Genomic DNA, 26,936 nt, shown 5'->3' on the forward strand with positions numbered 1-26,936 from the left:
TCAGTCCCAATGGACTGCAAAGGTTTCAAACTGACAAGGATATCTGCTCCCTAATCACCATCCAGGAAACACAACAATCAAGTTGCACACAGCAAGATCTCCCTACCAGCAATGAGATAATGACTAGGTAATCTGTTTTTAGCGATGTTGATTGACAGATAAATATTAACCAGGACACCAGGTACAACTCCCCCTGCTCTTCTTCAAAATAGTGCCACTGGATCTTTTACATCCACCTGAGAGGGCCGTTTAAGGTCTCATCCTAAATTTGGCACCCCAGGTAGTGCAGCGTTTCTTCACTTCTATACAGTGAGTGTCAGCCTAGATTAGGTGCTCAAGTCTCTGGAGTGGCAAATTGAACCCATGACCTTCAGACTAAGTGGCGAGCATGTGACTGAGGTGTAAATGTTTTCAGAACAGAAGAGGTAAGGGCTAGAGTGGCGAGGGACAGTGTGAGATATATTTTTTTTTAAATGTCTACATTCTAACAGCTTTGTGCCAGCCCCATGGAGTTAGTACCTTTAAAGTGAGATTCCAGTAACCGTTAGGATATTGCTGGTTTTGACCTGCGTTAGACAGCTTCAAGTCCCCAGGTCTGGTCGCTGGGAGTTCTGGGCTAAGACACACAGCTCCGAACAAGGCTGTAAAGAGGAGAGTTACATGGTTGAGACAGGAAATCACAGGTTTGCATTTTAGTCTGAAATGTGTCATTCATTGACTGGTGGACAAAAAAAAGACAAGACGTCACCAATCGAAACAACTCTCGGTATACGTGCTCAGCCCGGACTACGTGCTTGAGTCTCTGGGATTTGAAGCTGCAGTTTACTGACTCAGAGGTGAGAATGCTACCAGCTGAGCTACAGCTGAGACTCACTGGGAAGTCAACCTGTGAATGAGGAAGGAGTATCAAGGCTATCAGCCTCAAGTCCCCGCAGCATGGCCAGATGCTTCCAACGTGGCTGGAAAATTCAACCAAATTTGAAAGAAAACTAAGCTGAGGTCAGCTGTACGGCTGGCCGGGCGGCGCTCAAAATTTAAATCGCCCTCTGTTTCCTTCGCAAAGCTGGGTCAAAATCCTGCAATCCCCTAGCTAACACCACAGTTGGAGCATCAGTGCCATAAGAAGCACAACACTTCTAGAAGGCTGTGCACACTAGTAACCCCAAAGCTGACTTTTATTGCCTAGCCCTTGTTGCCCTGAGAAGATGCCCAGCTCTCGGGAGAAAAATATAATTTCAAGAATAATATGTCAAGAGCATCCGTTATCGTTCTACCAGTGAAGAGTTGGGGGAAGAACCCCACAGCTGATATCCTTTCCCTACCCACTCCAGTACCAACTGGAAACGGGTGATAAAATGGGGGAAATCTAAGATCAGCAGGCTATATGACCAACGCCAGGCACAAATCCTGTCCTTACATGAAATCTGGATGTATGCACCTTGTAGGAGGGGTCCGTTGCTATTTTTTTTTGTTCCTGCTCTCTCTGCCAAGGTGCTGAGGCCAACTGTTGCAATCCCCGAACTGCCAGCCACCATCTCCCATCAAATAACTTGGCACAGATTGTGGACTGAACCTGGGACTTCCACGGTCTCTATGGCTTAGTATATCACCTTGGTGCATTTATTAACTAAGCCGGCTGGGGTGATCATACGTATGGTGACAAACTCACAGTGTAATGGGAACAGCCCCCAGAGCATGTACTGATCACAGCTTTTAACCAAACCAGCGTGTTAGTTTCAGGTCTCAGTTCTACATGGTGTGAAAATAACAAGTAGAATGATAAAACCCCAATGTACTGAGAACTCGCTGGTAACTTACATAATGGAAGCTGCTGGTTGTGACGTTTTGGCGTTGGGGTGAAGAAGTTGGGGTCAGCAACGTCAGGGTGTGGGCATCACTCTCTGCCAGCCAAACCAAACCAAATGTCAAAGCGCCCTTAGACAGCCCAAAGCTGGGGTGTAGAGAAACTAAATTTCAACTTTGAGCAGCTGATCTGACAGTAGGATTTAGTTAAAAGCAAAATACTGCGGATGCTGGAAATCTGAAAGAAAAGCTCTGAAGAAGAGTCATATAGACTCAAAACATTAACTCTACTTTTTTATTCTCTCTCCACAGATGCCATTAGGCCTGCTGAGTCCTTCCGGCATTTTCTGTATTTTGAGTAGGATTTAGTCGCTTGGTAGTGCAGAACTTGGGTATTGCTGAGAAAAGAGACACGTCGAAGCTTTTCGTCTTGCACTCCTCAGGACAGATTTGCGAGAATACCAAATAAAAAATAGTTGGATTTCCACACTTCATTGAATTATTGCTCTAAATCATAGCCAATTTAATTCATAATTGTTTTTAAAGAATGAAAAGATACACCAATTTTTACTTTTAATGGCAGTGTTGTTTTAGCTGAGATTCAAGGCATGAGCTGAGGTTAGCTGGCACTGGGAAAGTGTCCTCTATTGGCAATGTTCTGAAGGGCCTGACAAACCGTACTAATCCAACCCCCTTACCTTGAGCCAGGTTTTCCTTCTTGTCCTGCAGAAGTTGAATGTGGCGCCCTGGAGATGAGAAGAGGGAAGGACTCAAACCCAGTGTTGCTTGTAGCCCCGATGTGGCTAGAGAGTCACTGATGGGAGAATGGATCTCTGCTCCTCCTTAGGAAAGGATTGTGTAGGTTAGAGGCTGCGAACAATTCCCAATTTGGGTGAAATTATGCAACAGGATATGAGCAACAAACTTCTATGCTATTTCAGCAGTGGCGCAAACTCTTTTAAAATAAATCACTGTTCTGTTTCGTGTTCAACCTGAAATACCATGAGCTGCCTTTTCTCATAGAGGCTGTCTGACCTGCTGTGCATGTTCCTCCTCACTGAACCCATCCACACTTTCATTGCAAAGAAAGATTTTACTCCATATATCTTTTGCAGTATTCATCTTTGCTAATTAAATTTATCCGATTTTTGTCTTAATATTCCCCCCCCGCCCCTTTAGCTTCATGTGGGCAGCATTCTTGCACCTGAGATAGAAGTCCCACTCCAGGCACTTGAGCACAAATTTTAGGCCGACACTCCCAGTGCAATACTGAGGGAGTTCTTCAATGCCATGTGTGTCAGCTTATGGGCGAGAGATTAAACCTTTCTACCCTCTCAAGTGGAGGTAAGAGATTCCACTGCACTATTTTGAATAAGAGTAGGGGAGTGGTCCCTGGTGTCTTAGTCAATATTTATCCCCTAGTCAACAGCATTAAAAACATATTACTTGGTCATTATCCCATTGCTGTTTGTGAGATCTTGCTGTGTGCAAATTGGCTGCTGCATTTCCTACAGCAGTGACTGCATGTCAAAAGTACTTTATTGGCTGTAAACCACTTTGAGGTGTCCTGAGGTTGTGGAAGGCACTATATAAATGCAAGCCTTTCTTTTTTCTCCTTATGCTGCTGACACTTGCTGGGGTACACCTCCAAAAGCAGTCACCTCTGACACCTCAGCCAAGTGGTCTTTATGTATGTCTGAGCCCAGTAAGTGGTGGCAAGATATTCCATTATGGTGGCTGGGAACATAGTTGAGTCCAGTTTTGGATAGCCGCCAGGCAAGGCAACCTGATTTTTGTTTAATTCATTAGCAATAAAGTGCAGAGGTCCGTTGTGACACCCAACGAGTGCCCCTGCTGAGACCAGCTTACAGCATCGTCCCTTCAGCATCTTTTCTGTAGGCCGTAGGGATTGAGTTTTTGCAACCCTTCCACACAGGCTGCAATCAACCTTCTCTGCACCCTCTGGAAGGTGGGAGCACCCATTTTCTTATACAATGGTCAGAAACATACACAGTGCTCCAAGTGTGGTCTGTTGATTGCAATGGATGACCCTAAAAGTACAAATTTATCAGATGTACTTTCCACCATTCTGGATTTATATCCTAGCTTCTTTAATTGCTTCACCACATGGTCCAGAATTTGCCAGAGAAGAGTCTCCTTAATGTGGTAAATGTCCCAATATGCTTCACAAAGATGGAACAGATGCCACACTATCGTGTCTCACAGGTCCCTTTCTGCGTCACCTTGTTCTAATTCTATTCCATTCATTGTGCATGAATATCACACATTATTTCATCCGATGCACAACACTTTGCTTCCGTTAGGTTTAAACTTCGTATGTCACCTGCTTCAGCAGTAAATACACCAGAATATTCATGATCACCTTTAGTAGGTAGAGTGCAGGGCAGCTTTGGCTGGCAATATACAAACAAATGCACATTACACTAATTTATCAATCAAAAATTTGACAGGTCCTGGGTGTCTGCTCTCTCTAACACAATGTTAGTAGGTGCTGTAGGATGGGAGCACAGGTGATTATGGGAATGAGGTTTCACCCCGCTCAGTTTCTGTGCTGAATTAATACAGCATGGCACCAGAACCATCACTCAAATTCCATTGGTATTCCAGTTATTCACTTATCCAAACTAACAATTCTTTGAAATATTCATTAAGCCAGACTAACACAAGATCAGTTCGCTGACCTGTTCACTTATCAGAACAGAAATGCTTTCTAGCCTGCTCACATCATTGGTGTCCTACTGCTTTTTTTAAACAGGATAGAGTAACAGTATAGAAAGAAAATGTCACACCTCGAGGGGACTCCTGTGGAAGCCAGGGACTTCGGTCGACATCATCATCCTCGTCGTGGGATGAGAGGTAGTGAACCAGCTTCTGATCTTTCATACTGTGAATGCGCAAGAAGGCACACTAACTAACAGCTTTTGACTTTACAACTTTCCCTTTGTTTTATCTGCCTTCTTGACCCACGCGTCTCTACGTTATTAAAAGCCCTGGAGAGGGCGCACACCTCTGTCTGGAAGCCTTGCTGCCTCATGCCACAGATTTTGACCACGCTGGAGGTTCAGCGAGTAAATGCAATGACCAGTACAGATGCAGACTGAAAACCCATGTCAAGGCTGAATTAGCTGAATCCACCAGCGGCAGCATCAGGGGCTCCACAACTGGGTTTGTACAGGTGCCGGGGGGATAACAGGATTGGAATTGGATGAAATGTTCCAATCTTCCTGTGGGAGAACAGCCTGTGGACAATCATTATGAGAACAAACACCCACATTTATTAAAGCTCTTTCAATATGGTAGAACATCCCAAGGAGTTTTGTGGAAGTGTTATCAAACAAAATTTGACACGGGGGCCACATAGGGAGCTATTGGGGCCGCTGAGCAAGAGCTTGGTCAAAGAGGTGGATTTTAAGGGGCGTCTTTTAAAGGAGGATTAGGAAGTAAGGTTTAGTGAGGGTATTCCACATCCAAAGGCCTACTCAACTGAAGGAACAGCTGCCAATGGCGTAGAGGTAATAATTGGGGGTGTGCAAGATGCCAGAATTTGAGGAGCGCAGCGACCTTGGAGGGTTTCAGGGGTGCAGGAGATTACAGAGCAGGGAGGGGTGAGGCCATGAAAATAAGTTTTAAAACTGCCAAACAGAAAACCAATGTAGGTCAGCAAGCACAGGGGCAATGGATGACCATTTAGGGGTACAGGAGGTTTAGGGGTTGCCTGCTGAAATGTACCGAGTGAATCAGCACCTCCAAGAGTGGAGCAGACAATTGAAAAACAAAAAGACATATTTCATGGATTGTATCTGTTACCTTAGATATGGAGAGTTGACCAGTGGGTCGTACACGCTGGACTCGTTGCTACAATTCATCTTTCTTTCATCGCTTTCAGGAGATCCCTTTGGGTCATTGTTTGTCTCGTACTTCCCTGTAACAGGAACTCAAATTACTCTTCAATACCCAACGATTTCACCCAACGAACTGCAGCGACTGCCTTTACACTTTGCATAGGCACCACTGAGATGGATGATCAGTTAGTGTGCTCTCGGTGGTGTTGATTTTAGGGAAGGCTGTTGCTCAGGACCTTGGGGGAAACTCCTTGCTCTTCAACACTGCCATTACTGTCCACCTGAATTAATGAATCAGGTGGTTGAAGCCCAGGTTTAACAGCTGGTCCAAAAAGCATGACATCTCTGACAAAGCAACATTGCAACACATACGCTACTACAAGTTAATTTATGTGCTCAAGTCCTCGGGAAGTAGGCCTTCAATCTAGCTTTCTGACTCAGAGGTGCGGATATTACTGACTGAGCCCAGCTGACACTTGGTTGTCACTGTCACTTAATTAAAAGAATGGAGAAAGGAAGTTCACAAGAAATGTTTGTTACTGACAAGCATGGATGCCCGGAGGGTCATTGCTGTATTGAAATCAATTTAATGTGTTCTTAATTTTTCTTTTGGAAACAATGCTTCTTCTTTTGAAAGTTTCTCCCTTTGTTGACTGCACTCTGCTACATAAGTGGGTGAGGAGATTTACTCCCAGGCTCCAGGCACAATTGCTGTGTGTATGACATCAACCTGGAAAGGCTCTGTGCTGGTCACTCTTCCTCCTCTTTGTGGGCGAGTGCTTGGAATCTGTCCAGCACCTCATAACAGCTGTTGAAGATCATTGGAGACTAACCATGTGCAAGGCCAGTGGTCCAATGCACCAACTCCAGCACATAAACAATTACAAAACCTTTTCTATCTCTCCTTTGCCCCCACCTTTCGCTGGCCTTCTATCCAGCTTCACCTACCTTAAACAGTATAAATTTAAACACAATTCTACTTCTCTGTAGCTCGGAAGATGGGTCATACAGAGTTGAAACGCTAACTCAGTTTCTCCCACCACAGATGCTGTCAGACCTGCTGAGTTTTTCCAGCGTTTTCTGTTTTTCTTTCAGATTTCCAGTATCCTCAGTAATTTGCTTTTACAAACGTTTTACTGTCTAGTCTGAAATTCTAATGGAGTACTGAGCAGAGTTGCATTGCCCTTCCAACGAGACATTAAACCGCGGCATCAGTCTATCTATTGAATGCTAAAGATCTAATGGCATTACTTTTACATCTTTGTAGAGTCTCTTAGTTTCACGTGGCTGTTCACACTGAGACCCGAGCCAAATCCGACCTGAGTTGGATCCGGCATCAGCTTTCCCTTCAGCAATGGAGCTGGCAAACGCCCAAACCTGCTTCCTCCAAAGGCAGAAGCTAGATTGACAGTTCAGTGGGTGGGGAAATCACAGGCATAAACTAGTGTTCTATAGTGATGGTTACATCTAATAGGCAATCCCTCTCAGCTCTGGCCCCAACCCCTTTCTCTCTCTTCCAATGTTCAGGCCATTGGTTGGCACTCTATGCTCTACAAAAAAGTAGGTTGCGAGGAGATTTGATTGAGGTCTTTTAAAATAACAAAAGATTTAAAAGCAAAAAACTGCAGATGCTGGAAATCCGAAACAAAACAAAACCTGCGGTCTGTCCGCAAGCATGATCCAGACCTCCCTGTCGCTGGCCATTTCAACACACCACCCCGCTCTCATGCCCACATGTCCGTCCTTGGCCTGCTGCATTGTTCCAGTGAAGCTCAACGCAAACTGGAGGAACAGCACCTCATCTTCCGACTAGGCATTTTACAGCCTTCCGGACTGAATATTGAGTTCAACAACTTTAGATCATGAACCCACCCCACCCCCTTTCCGATCCCCCCTTTTCCAATAATTTAAATAGATTTTTCTTTTCCCAACTATTTCCATTATTTTTAAATGTATTTCCATCTATTATTTTATCTCTACCTTTTAGCCTATTTCGATCCCTTCCACCCCACCCCACCTCTACTAGGGGTATCTGTACCTTGCTTGTCCTGCTTTCTACCCTTAATTAGCACATTCCTCAGATAATATCACCACCGTCAACACCTCTTTGTCCTTTTGTCTATGACATCTTTTGGTTATCTCTACCTATCACTGGCCCTCTATCCAGCTCTACCTGTCCCACCCCCCTCCTTAACCACCTTATATTTCACCTCTTTTCTATTTTTCCTTAGCTCTGTTGAAGAGTCATATGGACTTGAAGCATTAACAGTGTTCCTCTCCGCAAATGTTGCCAGACCTGCTGAGTTTTTCCAGGTATTTTTGTTTTTGTAAAGGATTAGATTTGTTCTGCATAGTTAGGTTAGGGCAAGGACCATAAGCATAATTTATGGAAGCACAGAATTAGGTTAGGTGTCATAGGATTACATAGAATGTAGAGTCCAGAAACATCCCCTCTCTGACTTCTTTTATTTTTAAGCCTATCAACATATCCTTCTATTCCTTTCTCCTTCACGTGCTTATCTAGCTTTCTCTTAAATACAACTATGCTATTCACCAAAACTACTCCCTCTGGTAGAATGTTCCACATTTTCACCACCTTCTTGGTAAGAAGGCTTCTCCCAATTTCCCTGTTGGATTTATTAGTGGCTATCTTATATTTATGGGATGAAAGCAAAATACTGCGGATGCTGGAAATCTGAAGAAGAGTCACAAGGATTCAAAACGTTAACTCTGTTTCCCTCTCCACAGATGCTGCTGATTTTTTTTACAGCAATTTCTCTTTTAATTGTATATTTATGGACCTAATTGTAGACTGTTGCACAAATGGAAACATCTCCATGTCTACGCTAATAGAGTTTAGAACAATGAGAGGTGATCTTATTGAAAGATTTAAGATCCTGAGAGGGTTTGGCTGGTTAGATGCTGAGAAGATGCTTCTTCTGGTGGGGGAATCTAGAACTAGGGGGCACAGTTTCAGGGATCTCCCATTTAATATGGAGGCGAGGAGTACTTTCTTCTGTCAAGAGGGTTGTTAATCTTTGGAGTTCTCTACCCAAGAGAAGTGGAAGTTGCAGTATTGAATATACTCAAGGCCGAGATAGACAGATTTTTGATTTACAAAGGAGTCGAGCGTTAGGGAGTTGAAGGGAAAGTGGAGTTGAGGCCATGATCAGATCAGCCTTGACCTTATTGATTGGCAGAGCAGGCTTGAGGAGCCAGATGCCCTACTCTTGCTCCTAATTCTTATATTCTTATGTGAAGTGCCTTTGATCATTTTAACGATCTTTATCAGGTCACCTCCCAGCCTTTTCTTTTCTAGAGAAAAAATAATCCTCCCCCCACCCCCAGCCTATTCAATCCTTCAAAATTAGTGACAAGGATGGGATTTCTTTCCACTGAGGAATGACCCTCAATGACAATCTATGAAGCCAGTTGTGAGCTCATGCAATTGGTGTGGATTCATTGCGAACACAAAGAGCTGGACGGTTCCTAAGTGTTGCTGGCAACAACACATAGAAGTTCTGGGGGCATGTCTCCCAGTCATGCTGAACTCCAGGATTGCTTTTGGGCGGGGTGGGGTAGGTGGTGGTGCTCGATGTTCTGAAGAATATTCCTCATATTTCTTTCTTCCCCTAGGATACAGCGCAGTTAGTTAGGAGTGGGCAAGGGGCAGATGGGAGTCTTGATGTGCAGATGTCACACTGTGATGGTATGGTACAAGCTTGACGTGCCAGTTGGTCTTTCTCGGCTGCGTATGGTGACGACAACATTCCTGGCAGGAATATTGGTGATTGAGTAATTGCCCCCCACCACCAACACCCCCCCCCACCCCAATCAGTCATAAATGGAGATCACACTGCTGTACGTGACAGGGGTTTACCTTATGCACTAAATTTATATAATTCTGCATGCACAGACTTTTGCGGGAGAAATCACTCTGCTTTCATTGAGAGAGTCTGCTGCAGTTTCAGCCATGAGCTTTGTTTGCTGTAGTTCATACAGGCTCTTTTTTAAATAGATTCTGTAAATAGACTTTGTTCGCTGTGAAATAGACTTGTGAATCCTGCTATAAGGTCCTGCCCCCACTACTCCAACTCATGGGCTGATACAGTGGTATGAAATGGACACCCTGGTCTTTTACTGTCCTTTGTTTTCTTAGGCTCTTAATCATCTCAGTGCAGTTTGCGAATCCTTGTTGTATGCAAAACTTCATCAAGTTTACCTATAAACAGTATAACTACATTGATTGCTCTTAAAAGGAATTTATTGAATGTGCAGCACTTTGGGGCATTGTTGAGAGGTGTGACTGTGTAAACATATTCTACCTGCTGCATTTGCCAAGGGACTGAATTTTCCTTTGGTGGTCGGAAACCTGAAATGGGGGCTTTTTTCTGGGTCCTGACCCCGCATGACCTGTCACTGACATGCCCGTCACTATCTTGAAATGGAAAGCCAGTTAGAGGCCAGGAAGCAGGGTTCGCCTTCCGATCAGGGAAAGCGGACAGACTCCAGAGGCTGGTGGGCCAAAGGAAGGCCCTCCAGCGCTCTCAGATCGGCAGCCCCACCAGCCGAGGTAGTGGCTGCCGATCAGAAGATGGGGACAGAGACAGAGAAGGCCAGGTAAGAATTTTTAAATATTTTCTTTTAAAAAACGACGGCAGCTGCAGCCTAACGGTTAATGGGTGTAGGTGGGGCAGGGGGAGGGGAGGGGAGGGGAGGGGAGGGGAGGGGGGACCGTCCCCTCGTTAAAACAATTTGGCCTTCCCACATTCTGCCCTGAGCCCACCACATTGGCCTGCTGGACGTGTCCCAGGTCTATGTGGGCTGCCTGCATGACTGACCGAAAGGCCCAGTTAGCCTGGGAGCTGGGCCCTTAATAGGCCTCTGAAAATCAAATTAATTCGCACATAACCGGCTTGCCGGCGGCGCCAAATTGTGAGCCCACTGACTGCCGATTCCCACCTGGACCTCGAACGAAACCTTTGGGCCCCCCCACCCCACCTCTGTCACTGCACATACTGACCAGGAACCCTCCCAGTCAGGCTGAAACATCCATCAAATAGTTACCTGTGTTTCTGAGACCGGATCCCGTGGGACCTCCTGATTCTGCCAGCTCCAGCAAAGTAAGGAACAGTGCGCGGCCCGGGGGCCTGACAGTGTTGTCCTGTGAGCAGGAACTGGAGGAAGAAGTATCCAGGGGTGGCTCTTGCCACGTCAGCTTAACCTCCCGCTGGCCTTCTGTTTCCAAGTGATTATCGTAAAGTGCTGCCTCACTGTAGAGGCAGTGGTGTGATTTCAGCATCTGTCTCCGTTCTGCAGCAAGAGGGGAAAGTGAGCAAACTTATACCTTTACCGATTAAATTGAAAACCATTGCATTTCTCTCAGTGGCTCAGTCAAAGGGCGTTTACATGCATAAGAGTAAGTATCTCCTCTCAACAGCCCTGGCAAATTACCCCCAACCCCTTGGCCGTCCCCAACAAAACATCCTAATCATCAAGTGTGCACCAATACATAAATACAGATAGCTGCGCTGAAAGGTTGAATATATTAACCTATGCTTCTGCATGTATCATGGAAGCAAAAAGCTCGATGCCTTCAATATATAAATCATTTAAAAACTCAGAAGGTCCACAGCGAACATCATTCTGAAGTGGTTGATCATTTTAAAACATTGAATTGCGAATTTACAAAGAATCTTTACATATTGGGGCAACACTTTAAACAGTAACCCTCGGTCGGATATCTTTTAGATTCATTCCCCTGAACTCTCATCACCTTCCCCGGTCAAGGTGACCAAAACGCTGTGGTAAATTTTGTTACTGTTAGACGCCAGGGGCTGGGTTTTGTGTGCAGGAGCCAGGAAGTGGGAGTCAGGAAGGTTCCCGACTCGGCAAATCCACCTCCACTAAGGAGGCCCCAACCCACCGCGACTTCTGTTTCGGGCAGGCGGGGACGTGACGGAGTCGGGTCCACTGCCTCTGGACATAGGCCCGAGGTGGCAACGGAGGAGCGCGGATAGCAAGGCCTGCAGGCTAGACGGCCTGGCTCCATTTACTGGGATATTGGCCCATTTGTAATCATGGCTATCAGGCTCTCAAGCCCTCACCCTCCAGCCACCCCCATGTCCCCTCATACCCCCCCCTCCATGCCTCCCTTGCCCCCTCCATGCCCTCATTAGCTCCGATGCCCCCACCCTTCCCCCTCTTATCTCCCACGCCCCTTCCATACTCCCCATGTATCCCCCATAGCCACCCTCACAGTGTCCACTATGAACAGAACCAATCAGCCATTGGCAAGTCTTAGAAATGATCCTGAAACTGACAAAGAGGCTTTGACAAGATACTTTGAAAAAGTGCTACTCATCTTCTCCTTACAGTCATTCATGGGATGTGGGCATCACTGGCTAGGCCAGCATTTATTGCCCATCCCTAAGTGCCCTCGTTTAGAGGGTAATTCAGAGTCAACTACATGTTGCTGTGGGTCCGGAGTCACATGTAGGCCAGACCAAGTAAGGACAGCAGATTTCCTTCTCTAAGAGGCATTGGTGAACCAGATGGTTTTTTTTTTACAACAATCATGGTCATCATCAGACTTTTAATTCCAGATTTGGATTGAATTGAAATTTTGAACCCGGGTCCCCAGAGCATCACGCTGGGTCTCTGGAATACGTGTCCAGTAGCAACACCTCTATGTCACTAACTCCCCTGTGGGGAAGTGTCAATCAATCACAGTCATTCCTAGTATCATTGTCAGGAAATTATCTCTACTTCATTGTGGGGAGGTGGTGGCATAGTGGTATTGTCACTGCCTGGTATTCCAGAAATCCAGGGTAATTTTCTGGGGACCAGGGTTTGAATCCCACCACAGCAGAAGGTGAAGTTTGAATTCAATAAAAGTCTGGAATTAAAGGTCTGACCATAACCATGAAACCAATGTCGATTGTCGTAAAAACCCATCTGGTTCACTGATGCCCTTTAGGGAAGAAAATCTGCTGTGCTTACCTGGTCTGACCTACATGTGACTCCAGACCCACAGCAACGTGGTTGACTCTTAAATGCTCTCTGAACAAGGGTAATTAGGGATGAACAATAAATGCGGGCCTAGCCAGTTACGCCCACATTCCTTGTACGAATAAAAAACAACACCTCTTAATCTTGCGTAATTAAATACACAAACCACATCAAAGAAAAATAACTTTTTAAAGGATATTAACGATGTCAATCAAACAAACCTGTCACACCCCAGCAAGCTGTATAAACATTGCCTGCCTAGCTGAGTACATTTATATACTCTTGGAGCTCAGCCAAGTGTTCATAATGAGGCCACCTGGAAAAACAGGCGTCTGCTTCTTGATATAAAGATATTTCAATGGGAATGTTGAATGGCTTTTTTTGACTGATGCTTTGAGACTGGGGACCCTGGGGTTCACGAATCCTTTGAGCTACGTCTACTTACAGAAAGGGGCCAACTCCATCTAATTTGTGGGGGAATTTGAACTGCCCAACTCTACAATGGAGCCAGCAAGGGTAGAAGTTCTGCATGCTGGATGGCTATCCGCATCTGCAAAAATTGTCAGAAACGGGAATCCCGGAATTAGGTCCTGTCCGCCATTTTTAAAGGCCTCCTGACTTGGCAAAAATCCGGGCCTGGCTCTTGTTTTTGGGAATAAATCTGATCCAAAGAACTCCGATGAAAGTAACCTTTGTCTCTGGGCTGCAAACTTTCAATGTGAAAAAGTTTGGGGCATTCTCAGCTCTACAAAACAACTAACTCAGAACTACATTGGATACACCTCAGAATGGCCATTGTAAGAAAATTGAGGTTGGTGTATTGATAGCACTCTACTGAGGCTGGAGCAGTGCAGAGGGAACATTACACTGCACTTGAGCTGGAAGTGTTTAGTGTAACAGTATAGTGGGAGCTTTCTTTACTTTGTATCTAACTTGGTAGTGTACCTGGGTCTTCTAAATGGAGTTGTGCACAGGGAGCTTTACTCTGTATCTAACCCCGTGCTGTACCTGTGCTGGGAGTGTTTGATGGGGACAGTGTAGAGGGAGCTTTACTCTGTATCTAACCCTGTGCTGTACCTGCCCTGGGAGTGTTTGATGCAACTGTGTAGAGAGAGCTTTACTCTAGTTCACTGTGCTAAACCTGATCTGTGTGTTCCAGATGGGGTAGTGTACAGGGAGAGTTACTCTACGTCTTGTGCTACAACAACTGGGAGTGCTTGATGCTGAAACTGAGTGACTAAATTGGAAAATGCTCCATGGCACCATGCTGACATCCTTCACCTTGATAAGCTCAGAGTTGACAAAAGGAAAACTGATGAGTCCTAGCCCAGAATATCGTACCTGTTTTTTCCACCCACTTCTTTTTCCTTGGTTTGGGACAGATGTTCCTCAGCCTCATTTTCTTTATGGTTGGAGGTGTGGAGGGAGGACTGATCTCTGTGTTACTCTGTGCAGCTTCTTCTGGGCTTGAAGATTCCTCTCCATTTAAGTAGTATTCTAGGAATGAAAAATTGGTTGGCTGTCTGCTTCATTGGTTGAAGGTACATTATTCATCAATTTGTCTTTATATAGCTCCTTTAACATAGCAAAACATCCCAAGGCATTTCGCAGGAAAATTATCAAACAAAATTTGACGCAGAGCTACACATGGAGCTATTAGGACCAAAAAGCCTGGTCTTGTGGTAGTTTTTAAGGAGCATTCTTTAAGGATCAAGAGGTTTAGAGAGAGAGTTCCAGCGTTAGGGCAATGGGCAGCTGGAACTGCGGCAGCCAATGGTGGGTGATAGAGATCTAGCAAGAGGCTAGAATTGGAGGAGTGAAGAGATCTCATGGGGTTGTATGGCTGGAGGATGTTAGAGAGAGAGACAGAGAGAGAGAGACAGAGAGAGAACGAGAGAGGGAAAAGGGGCAAAGCCACGGAGGGGTTTATCACAAATATTGCTAGACACCTAAGAAAATTCAGGAATAAGAGGTCGCCTGGCCTATCGAGCAGATTCACTCTACCTTATGACATTCAAAAGAATTTTAAACAACCCCTAAAAAAAATAGTCTAGGCAGAGAATAGTGATGTAGGAATCAGTGCAGTATCCTTTGATCTTGGACCTGGTTTCAATCCAACTTGATCAATTGCTGACTGTATTATTTGCTTTAACAGATGGGACAGCAGCTCAGATCTCTGAAGCCAGACTTAGAACTTTTCACATTGAGACTAAGATATATACTCTGCAGCTCCCTCAAGCAGCGATTCAGGAAGAAGGCCTGTGGCTGCCTCCTCAAGGTCAACTAGGGATGGGCAATGACCACCTGCTTTCTCCGTATCCTGGGAATGAATGAAAGACAGGTGATCTCTAATAGCTGTGCAAGCTCTCAAACTCAAAAAAAAAAGCCTCAGGACTCCCACTATTGTCCCATTTGTGACAGTTAAGTCAGGGGTTAGCCCAAAACATGAGGAAGTCTGGAACAAGAAAAGGACCAAAAGGCTCAAAGGCAGCACAGGTGATTCAGACCATCCACGGGAAACCTATAAAACATAAAGGCGATGCTTCAGTGGAAGATGTCACACACTCACCACTTTCATCTATTGCCACATAATGATTCTTCAACAGGGATTTAGTGTTGCAGATGTGCTTGTTAAGAAATGCAATGTATCGCAAAACCTGGTTCAGAATCTCCTTCTATAAAAGAGAATAGAACTTGCATTAAAATGTGCTTGTCCTGGTGATAAGGACTTCCCAAAGTGACTCACAGCCAATTACATACTTCTGAAATACACTCCCTGTTGTGCTACAGGCAAACACAGCAGATAAATTGCATGCAGCAAGGTCACACAAACATTCACTGGATCAACAACCAGACAAACTATGTTTGGTCAAGGGATTAAATGTTTGGATAGTGTACTGGGAAACTCGATTGTTTTTCTTCATGGGATCTTTGACATCCACCTGACCGGGCAGTTAGGCCAATGGTTTAAAGTCTGATCTGAAAGACAGCATCTCCAATAGTGTAGCACTCCCTCAGTACCCCACAGAACTGCCATGTTAGATTACATGCTCAAGTCTCTAGAGTGGGGCTTGACACCGTGACTCTCAGGCTCAGAGGTGAGAGTCACGGTTGAAAGTAAGTGTGGGTGGTGACTTGTTCTCTCAACACTTGAAACTGTCTCAATAGGCAGAAAACAAAATGTTGAATGTGCTGGAAAACTGAAGCAAGGGCAGAAAATGCTGAATATATACAGTACTTGAAAAGGGGAAAGGCAGGTTTTGGGTGGAGATTGAGAAACAGAAATGGGAACTTTGCAATAGGATGTCTATCAGTTCCTTAGCTAGAGATAGGCACACCACTGCCAAGTTCCTGTTTGTATTGCTATGATCAGCTGAGAAAGTGAGATTTTTATCTCACTTCCACCCTGTTGTTTTTTTGTCGCACACTGGAATTTTGACAAGTCTCAAGTCCTTTTTTTCTTGCTTTCCCTCAATGTCGAGTATGGCACAGCTAGATGCAGAGCCTTTTGAACATGCCTCAGCCTCAGCCTCAGGGAAGCACTGGGAATTTTTTCTGTATTATTCACCGAGTGAGCTTGTCAATTAGCATCAAGTATGGGACCGATTCTCTGTCGTACACCCATCCTTACCAGATTTCCCAGACACATTGCACACAGGCTGCATGTTGCACGTATAAATACTATAGCTACAAGAGCGGGTCAAAGGCTGGGAATTCTGCAGAGAGTAACTCGCCTCCTGACCCCGCCAAAGCCTGTCCACCATCTACAAGGCACAAGTTAGGAGCGTGATGGAATATTCTCCACTTGCCTGGATGAGTGCAGCTCCAACACTCAAGAAGCTTGACATCACCCAGGACAAAGCAGCCTGCTTCATTGGCACACCATCCAACAGCTTAAACATTCACTCCCTTGATCACCGATGCACAGTAGCAGCAGTGTGCAGCAAAAAGAAGCTACACTGCAGCAACTCGCCAAGGCTCCTTCGACAGCACCTTCCAAACCTGTGACCTCTGCCAACTAGAAGGACAAGGGCAACAGGTGCACAAGAACACCACCACCTGCAAGTTCCCCTCCAAGCCGAACACAATCCTGACTTGGAACTATTTCGCTGTTCCTTCACTGTCGCCGGGTCAAAATCCTGGAACTCCCTCCCTAACAGCACTGTGGGTGTACCTACACCACAGGGACTGCAGCGGTTCAAGGCAGCGGCTCACCACCACCTTCTCAAGGGGCAATTAGGGATGGGCAATAAATACTGGCCTAGCCAGCGACGCCCAAACCCTGTGAAAGTATACATTTAAAAAAAAGGACTATAAAAGCCAGAAGACAGAGGAAACTTTTATCCCTTTAGTCCAGGCTAGATTTCAATTGTGGTCCCATTGATGAAAAGATACTGGCTAACCTAATATTGCCCAGTATGTTGTCGGCTAACCACAAGTGATAATGGGGAATGCAGATGTGGCCAGTTGCACTTCTGATTCATGACTATAGGATGAGTAACAGACACCACCTTTGGGCATGTGATCTCAACACTCATTTTCACACGGTGTGTGATGCATGCGCACTTTAACCTTTTTTATGCGTTTCTTGATAAAATAATGAAAGATAGAGCATGTGAGTGTTTGATCATTGTGAGAGCTTTAACTCTTTGGTTATCAAATGGTGGTAGATGTGTGCTAAGTAAATCAGTACCCATGAAGTACATTTACTTGTGTTGTGTGACCATATTATGTAATTTTCTACCAAATTTAGTGGGTGTGGCTATAATGGTGTTACCGTAGCAATGCCAATGGCTAGTCAGTGACTTCTACTGGACAAAACTCTAACACAATATGCCATTCAGTACCCCCACCAACCTCCACCCCGGCTCCTGCGTTTTTTTTAAATCAGAGTTGTCAGTGTGTGATGGGCAAGGGTGAGAGAGCCTAATAGCTTGCAAAACAATTAGGCCTTCTAACCAACCTGCCTCAGCACCTGCTTGCTCCCTTGGCTTCCTATGATCTGCTTCTGGAGTCAGTAGACCCCACTCTATTCCACTCCCGGCTTCCCAGAGCAAAAATAGGGACTAACAGGATCTTTTAAACCAAGGTGGGTCACAACACCTACCTACACCACATGGGCTGCAGCAGTTCAAGAAGGCAGTTCACCACCACCTTCTCAAGGGGCAATTAGGGATGGGCAACAAATGTTGGCCTAGCCAACCATGCCCACATCCCACTAATGAATGAAAAAAAACTTGAGCTACCTGGCTTGGTTCAGAAATCCAGCCCATAGTCTCTCTTTATCTAGACTACCAAATTCTTTTCTTAAACACCTCAATTAGATCACCCCTTAACCATCACTACTCAAAGGAATATAAAAGAAGGTTAATGAAATACTATCCTTTATTACGAGAGGGATTGAACATAAAAGTAAGGATGTTATGCTTCAGTTATACAGGGCATTGGTGAGACCACATCTCGAATACTGTGTGCAGTTTTGATTCCCTTATTTAAGGAAGGATGTAAATGTGTTGGAGGCTGTTCAGAGGAGGTTTACTAGATTGACACCTGGAATGAGTGGGTTGTCTTATGAGGAAGGATTGTACAAACTGGGCTTGTTTCCACTGGAGTTTAGAAGAGTGAGGGGTGATTTGATTGAAGTTTACAAGATCCTGAAGGGCCTCGACAAGGTGACAAGGGAAGGATGTTTCCTCTTGTGGGTGAGTCCAGAACTAGGGGGGCACTGTTTTAAAATTAGGGGTCACCCTTTTAGGACAGAGATGAGGAGAATTTTTTTCTCTCAGAGGGATGTGTGACTTTGGAACTCTCTGCCTCAGAAGGTGGTGGAGGCGGGATCATTGAATATTTTTAAGGTAGAGGTAGATAGATTCTTGTTAGGCGAGGGAATCAAAGGCTATCGGGGGGTTAGATGGGAATGTGGAAATGGAAACACAAGAAGATCAGCCATGATCTTATTGAACGGCGGAGCAGGCTGGAGGGGCCGAATGGTCTAGTCCTGTTCCTATTTCTTATGTTCTAATGTTCTAAAACTAGTCAATGCAACCTGCCTTCCTAGTTTAACCCTTTTGGCCCCAGTATCATTTTGTTGGAATCTGTGCCGTGTTCTCTCCAAGGCCATAATATTCTTCCAGGGATACAGTGTCCAGAACTGAACTCAGTTACTCCAGATGCATTCCAACCAGGAGCTTTGTACAGCAGTAGCAAAACTTCCTCCCCTTGGTATTACGGCCCCCTCAAGATAAAGGCCAGTGCTCCATTCACCTTTTAGCCCAGGATTTTTAGGCTGGCGGGGTTTCCCTTCCTGCCATCCAAGGAGTCAGTGACGAACGCATCGCTGCCAACACTGGCCGCCCCGCAGCCATCTCATGGTCCAAGGAGCATGAATTGGCTGGAGGTGTGACCTCTGCCCCCTCGCTCCGGTGAACGTCTTGCCTGCAGGGATCTGCTTGCCAATCAGATTGGCTGGCAGCTCTCCGGTCCCAACACAGCGCCAGGAGCTGCAGTGGACAGGACTGGGACTGCAAGCAGTGCCCGCAGTCTTCAGTCCCAGAGTCCAGGACCCAGCAAAGTGTGGAAATGGAGGTGAGGCCCAGGGTGCATTGGGCAGAGGTAGGTGGAGGGGGTGTTACTGTTGCTTTTATTCGCTCATAGGACGTGGGCATTGCTGGCTAGGCCAGCGTTTATTGCCCAGCCCTGATCGCCCTCGCCAATGCTGAAAGGAGGCTGTTGAGGCACTCCCCACTTCCTGTCCGAGCAGGTTCACTTTTCAGGCTTTACCCCTCCCCCCCCCCCCCCCCCCCCCCCCCCCACAACCACTCCACTGCCCCCGAATGCTTCCACCAGCTTGAGAAGCGAGGCTGGGTGGGAGACAGCCCCCTAAGTGGTCATCAATCGCCGCCCATCCAATTGTAAAAACCGCGGAGAGATCGGGGCAGGAGGGAGCCCCAGGTAGGGAGACCATCCGAGGAGTTTCTTTCTTTTTAAACGGGTCACCCCCTTCCCCCTCCCCCTCCCCCACCCCAACTCCAACCCCACCCCCCCCACTACCCCCGACCGCTGTAAACCTGTTGGCCGGGGAGGGGTGGGGGGGGAGAAACGTAAAATTCTGCCCTTAAATATCATTTGTTGTAACCTGCGAACTTTGCTTTTGCCACGATTAATGACCAAGAGGGTGAGGCAACTTCACACTTGGCTCAACCGAGGGGCTGTGTGTGTTATGAAGTATTAGTGAACCGCACGGAGTGCTCACTCACAGTGAGGGTGTGGAGGTTGGTACGGAGGCCGTGGGAGCAGTGGGTGGGTGGGGGGAGGTGTGGCGGGTGGTTGGGGGTTGGGGGGGGTGTTAATTTTGGTTTTGCTGAGCTAAGAGAGCTTTCTTTCAGTCGTACCTTTGTCAGCCTTTTCTCCCGTCTCTGTGGAGGGGCCGGCAGGATAGCAGCCAGCTCCTGCAGTGAGTTCACGTTGCTGCGATACTGCTCCCTGGGAAGAGATCACAGAGCAGGTTCCTGAGAGGGGGGGTCTGCTTCACAAGGAGATCGTTTCAACAAAGGGAAAAAAAACAGGATAGGGGTGCGAAGGCAGGAGAATGGCAGGGGTGGAGGGGGGGGGTGGTGAAGGGGGTGATAGAAGGGAGGAAGAGAGGGAGAAAGAAACGAAGGGAGAAACATGGGAGGGGGGAATAAGGGAGGTGGACAAACTTGGCCCCTGCCCCCTTTATGCCTATTACAGCCCACGTACCACAAAGTTGTGAAGCCCAGTCATTTCCAGCAGCCATTAATGGCGGACATGGCTCTGTGCTGGGAGCACGCAAGCAGAAAAAGCAGCTGTTTAGTCCCTGCCTGAAGTGCCGTTGGAATTGAGAAGAACGTTTACAACTTGATCAGAATAATTCTGGAAGGCAAACGCTAACCCCAGTTTTGGGTGCCCCTCAGAATTGACCCAATCCCAAACCCTGCTGGCTGTGTATTGCTGCCCATCATAAGTGCCTGAGACCTTGCAGCACCATCTACTGGGGGACTGTGGCCACTGTAGTGCAATGCAAGCATATGACAACTCACATTTACTTAGCGCCTTCACTGTAATATTACAGATTTACAGCATGTAAACAGGCCTTTTGGCACAGGATCTCTACATGAGCCTGCTTCCACCCCTATCTGCATATCTTTCTTCCTCACGTGTTTATCTCACTTCTCCTTAAACTTGCACCACAACCAGTTCATGCAGAAGCACTCTCACCACTGTCTGGGAAAAAGGAGTTTCTACTGAATCCTTCATTGGATTTATTCATGGCTTACTTACATTTATGGCCCCCTAGTTTTGAACTCCCTTAGAAGTGGAAACATCCACTGGATGGTTAGGTCAAAGAATTCTTCAAACCACCAGCTTGCCTCTGGCCTGTTAGGAAATGCAGAGGGTTGCATTGAGCAGCAGAATTTCACTTCCTGCAGAAGTGTCTCAATTAAACTCAGAGATAAAAACAAAAAAACTGCGGATGCTGGAAATCCAAAACAAAAACAGAATTACCTGGAAAAACTCAGCAGGTCTGGCAGCATCGGCGGAGAAGAAAATAGTTGACGTTTCGAGTCCTCATGACCCATTGGATCATGAGGACTCGAAACGTCAACTCTTTTCTTCTCCGCCGATGCTGCCAGACTTGCTGAGTTTTTCCAGGTAATTCTGTTTTTGTTTTGTCTCAATTAAACTGCTTGAAATTTGCAATGTCCCTGTCCATTGTAGCTTAACTAGTGGAAATTTTGTTTTATTCATCAACACTAGGAGTGACAGTAATATCAAAAAGGGAACACTGGGCACATTCCTCCCACCTTAAATTTGAGGTAATAAACCCAGAGTGAATGAAGAACCCCCGACAAATCCTGACACACTCAGGGATCCCCGACAAATCCTGACACACCCAGGGATCCCCTACAAATATTGACACACCCAGGGATCCCCTACAAATATTGACACACCCAGGGATCACCGACAAATCCTGATGCACTCAGGGATCCCCGACAAATCCTGACACACTCAGGGATCCCCGACAAATCCTGATACACCCAGGGATCCCCTACAAATATTGACACATCCAGGGATCCCCTACAAATATTGACACATCCAGGGATCCCCTACAAATATCGACACACCCATGGACCCCCTGACAAATCCTGATGCACTCAGGGATCGCCAACGAATCCTGACACACCAAGAGAACCCCTACAAATATTGACACACCCAGGGATCCCCGACAAATCTTGACACACCCATGGACCCCTCACAAATCCTGACATACTCAGGGATCCCCCACAAATCCTGACACACTCAGGGATCCCCGACAAATCCTGACACACTCAGGGATCCCTGACAAATCCTGACACACTCAGGGATCCCTGACAAATCCTGACACACCCAGGGATCCCCGACCAATCCTGACACACCCAGGGATCCCTGACCAATCCTGACACACCCATGGACCCCTCACAAATCCTGACACACCCAGGGATCCCCTACAAATATTCACACACCCAGAGATCACCGACAAATCCTGATGCACTCAGGGATCCCTGACAAATCCTGACACACCCAGGGATCCCGTACAAGTATTGACACACCCAGGGATCCCGTACAAATATTGACACACCCATGGACCCCCGACAAATCCTGATGCACTCAGGGATCGCCAACGAATCCTGACACACCAAGGGATCCCCTACAAATATTGACACACCCAGGGATCACCGACAAATCTTGACACACCCATGGACCCCTCACAAATCCTGACACACTCAGGGATCCCCGACAAATCCTGACACACCCAGGGATCCCCGACCAATCCTGACACACCCAGGGATCCCCGACCAATCCTGACACACCCATGGACCCCTCACGAATCCTGCCACACCCGAAACGTCAACTCTTTTCTTCTCCACCAATGCTGCCAGACTTGCTGAGTTTTTCCAGGTAATTCTGTTTTTGTTTTGTCTCAATTAAACTGCTTGAAACTTGCATTGTAGCTTAACTAGTGGAAATTTTGTTTTATTCATCAACACTAGGAGTGACAGTAATATCAAAAAGGGAACACTAGGCACATTCCTCCCACCTTAAATTTGAGGTAATAAATCCAGAGTGAATGAAGAACCCCCGACAAATCCTGACACACTCAGGGATCCCGGACAAATCCTGACACACCCAGGGATCCCCTACAAATATTGACACACCCAGGGATCCCCTACAGATACTGACACACCTAGAAAATAGTGATACACCCAAATTAGAAACTGACCCCAGAAATTAGTGACACACCCAGAGGCCTCCTGTACGTACTGACACACGCAGTGATCCCTTACAAATACTGACACACGCAGGGAGCTCCACCTAGGGACGTGCTGCAAATACTGACACACTCAGGGACCGCCCAGGAACCTCCTATATATACTGACACACGCAGGCGATCCCTGCAGATGCTGACCAATGTTCCCTTTAAAATGTAGTTGTTGGACATGCCCATTTTTCCGACACGTGGTCCCTTTAATTTTTTCTGTGCAGCCAGGCACATGCTGTTCTTTCTCACAGAACAAGGCATGCATGGTACCTTTCAGACTACTGCATGGCTGCACATCCATATAGCTTAGTGGGAACATTGCCAGGGACCTCTGTACGTAGTGACATGCCCTCTGGACCCCCTGCAAATACTGACACGCTGGTACCTAATAAAAAGCTGCATCAGCTTCTGAAAGGTTATCATTACGCAAAAACAAGTGCAGAAGGAAGAAGACTGGAAATTACTGTTGTCAATATGATCCGAGGAAAGATCAATGTGGTTTAAAGGCTGTCTTTGGCCCATTGCCTTGACACAAGCTTTAACTCACTTATTTTAAAATCAGTAAATCCCACCACCAAAATAGCAGACAGGGTAACATCACATAAATGGTCATCTGTTAGTATGACCTGCATTCATTTCTAGGCCACAAAACTGAAAAGTTTTGAGATACTGAACTTGCTCTTGGGGGGTCCCACAGCGGAATCTCTAGGGTCTGTGGAGTGCCGTTTGAAAGCGTTTATCTTACCCTAACAAACCCACATCATTCTGTAGTTTGTGCACTGGGCAAGGACTTGCTAGATTGGGGCATCTAATGGCATTTCCTTAAATGCCATTAAGGAAGCGGGGGAGGTATTGTCACTGGGCTGGTAATCCAGAGACCCGGGGCAATGCTCTGGGGACCCGGGTTCGAATCCCACCAGGGCAGATGGTGGAATTTGAATTCAATAAATATGACCATGAAGCGATTGTCATAAAAACCCATTATGGTTCACTAATGTGCTTTAGGGAAGGAAATCTGCCTACGTGTGACTCCAGACCCACAGTAATGTGGTTGACACTTAAAAATGCTCTCCGAACAAGGTCAATTAGGGAGGGGCAATAAATGCTGGCCTAGCCAGCGATGCCCACATCCCATGAACAAATAAAAAAAATAGACATTTTCCTGTCCTCTTCATCTCAAAATTTTTGAGTTGCTGGAAATGCAAGCTGAAAATGGCCAGGCAAGGGCAATGGGGCCTCTGGGACAATAGTGACCAAAGGTCTATCTCCCTAACCATGAGAGTTAAGAATTGAGAAATAAGCAGAGGACAAACTGAGAAGGAGGATGAATTAGAGTGGGTGGATTCAATATCAAATTTATGCATAGAAAGCGAAATAAAGAGAGGGAAAGAAAGACTGGATTGAGAGAGAGGAAAAGAGACAGAAAGAAAAATTAAAATTCATTTAAAAAAATTAAAATTAATTCTTAATATCTCCAACAAGTGGTGACCTGAAGGAATGAGACTACATGCCTTTAACAGTTCACTTTCTGGACCAGAGAGGCTGAATCAATCATCAACAATTATCATGCCGTTAACAGCATACTTATGCTATTAATTTCTAGACTTCATTATTTGTGGCGAGCTTAATGGACAATTAACGTGCAAATGCAACATCTTCCCGTAGCTCATGGGGTGGTTAAGGGTTTGAGCTGCAGTTTTTGTGAAATGGATGGTGGAGCGGCGCTTATCATCTCGCAACCTGTGGCAATTCACAACTAGTGGGCTATCTCTTCCTCGTCACGTGGCTGGTCAATTCAGCATGTTAGTAATGGCTTCCACCTTTCACATACCATTTTCCTTTCACCAAATCCTGGCCCCAATATTTTACCTTTGCTTTCGACGATGTTGTAGAGGCAAAAGTTTAATTTTCTGGCTGTCTGGGGTCAGCAGATCTCTGTAATTCAAGGCCAGGACGTCCCTTCTTGTGGGAATCTCTGTGCTTTGCACAAAGTCCCAATCCTGCAGTTGGTTAAAATGTAAAATAATTCAAGAGGGAGGCAATGACAAAAATAGTAATCGTGTAGGAGAACCATAATTAGTAGCAAAAACAAAGACCTCCAAGGGGGAGGAACACAAACAAGCGAATTTCCTGGCATAAATTCTTTAAGGGAAAGCTAATGACTTAATGAGTAAACATATTGGAATGGCCGATGAGTCACAAGGACTAGAAAGATCCCGGGTGCAGGATGTAGTTTGTTAGAATGCGGAACTTGTTATCATAGGGAGTAGCTGAGCTTAATAGTATAGGATGGATGCACTTAAGGGGAAATTAGATAAGCATATGAGGGAGATTAGGATAGCAGCTGGATGAGGAAGGAGAAGGATTGAGTCAGCATAGTCTGGTTGGACCGAATGGCCTGTTTCTGTGCTGTATGTTCTATGTAAATAAGATGGCTTCAGCACAACTGCTCTCACTCCTGATATGACCCGTTCTGGAAGCTATGAGTGCGTTCAGAAATTGGGTAAGGGCAGGAACGGGCTTGACCATGATGTCTCCCGCCCTCTCCCACACCAGTGCCCCACTCACCCCTCCCTAACCGCCATTTTCAAAACTGGGAAGCCCACATATGACCACCAATAGAGAAAGCATCTGGACAGCTGTAAGCACCTGCTGGAATCGTATCCCCATGATAGTCAGCGCCTTCAGTGGAGCAGGAGGGGAAGAGGAAGAAAATTGCAAAGCGAGAAAGATTGTGAATACATGATTTACCAATCCTGTCCAATATCTAGTTCCCGTTATTCTAAATCCAGTACAAGAGTCACTGCCCTATTTTGCACCATTTTGGTAATAACCACTAGAAAGTCTTAAAAGGAACATGTGGGCCTGCAACTGCTGAGCTCTGGGGCATCGTAACTAGGGCGTACACCAAAGATGTGCTGGGGAGCTCCCCGCACTTCCCCCCTGGAAGATTCCAGGTAAGGATTGCATGGCAATTGCCCGAGAAGTTTAAACTGTAATGGGAACCGTCTGAAAGTACAATATGAATTGCAAACTTCAGCTGGTTTTGACTGTCTTACAGTAATAGTTACCAGAATAAGTTAGAAGAATTAAAACCATTTCTAATCTCTGGGTAACTATAGTACTGACTCCCACCGACCCCCAGCGGGACCCCACCTGACTGCCCCCCACCTGCTCCAAACTCCCACGGGACTGCCCCCTCACCCCTGATCTCCCACAGGACCCCCCCAATCCCCCCAAAGGACTCACCCCACTCTCCTGAACCCCCACTCAAATCCCCCCAACCCCTTAAGGGACTCCCTCCCCCCACTTCCCTTATGCCCCAACTGCCTGTGCCCCCCCCAGGAACGCCCCCCAATTACCCGAACACCCCCTCCCACAGGGGACAACCCCGCTCAACTGACCCCCCCCCAAACGGGATCCACTGACTTCCGTCCCCACACCCCCCACTGACCAACTCCCTGACCACCCACCCCACCCACTGACCAATGCACCCCACTGACCATACTCCTGACCACCTGACCCCCCCAACTGACCACCCCTCCCCCACTAACCACCTGATCCCCCCTCCCCCCCACTGACTACCAGATCCTCAACACTCACCCCCATCACCACTCGAATGACCACCTCCCCATTGACCAACCCCCTGACCACCTGATCTCCCTTCCACTAACCAGACAACCCCGAATGACCACCCGACCCCCCCGCAACCACTGAATACACCTCTCACTGACCTCCCGCACTCCCGCACCCCACAACCCGACCTGAGCCCACGAAAGCACCCTCCCCCCCCCACAATTGGCTACCTAAACCCCAGCCCTTGACCATTCGAATCCTGCCTCCCAGTCCCCAATCCTACCCAAACTTCTCCCTGGCTTCATGAAAGCGGCTGGACCTTTAATCTTATCTGCTTTACGGCAGTCAGTGCAGTAACAAAG

At 46.5% G+C, this 26,936-nt stretch overlaps 1 protein-coding gene across 4 annotated transcripts in view; it reads right to left on the bottom strand.

Moving 5' to 3' along the window:
* Positions 1-26,936, bottom strand: part of LOC121272498 (meiosis initiator protein-like) — a 58,599-nt gene that overhangs the window by 17,999 nt on the left and 13,664 nt on the right. For all 4 annotated transcript variants that reach the window (XM_041179108.1, XM_041179110.1, XM_041179107.1 and 1 more), the window contains 9 exons: positions 24,868-24,998; positions 20,069-20,159; positions 15,247-15,352; positions 14,019-14,174; positions 10,734-10,979; positions 5,632-5,746; positions 4,614-4,708; positions 2,502-2,645; positions 520-641 (listed from right to left, as the gene is read on the bottom strand). In XM_041179108.1, the coding sequence (XP_041035042.1) occupies positions 520-641; positions 2,502-2,645; positions 4,614-4,708; positions 5,632-5,746; positions 10,734-10,979; positions 14,019-14,174; positions 15,247-15,352; positions 20,069-20,159; positions 24,868-24,998 (1,206 nt within the window). The remainder of the gene's footprint in view (positions 1-519; positions 642-2,501; positions 2,646-4,613; positions 4,709-5,631; positions 5,747-10,733; positions 10,980-14,018; positions 14,175-15,246; positions 15,353-20,068; positions 20,160-24,867; positions 24,999-26,936) is intronic.

This window comes from Carcharodon carcharias, chromosome 34 (genome assembly GCF_017639515.1).
Source record: "Carcharodon carcharias isolate sCarCar2 chromosome 34, sCarCar2.pri, whole genome shotgun sequence".
NCBI lineage: Eukaryota > Metazoa > Chordata > Chondrichthyes > Lamniformes > Lamnidae > Carcharodon > Carcharodon carcharias.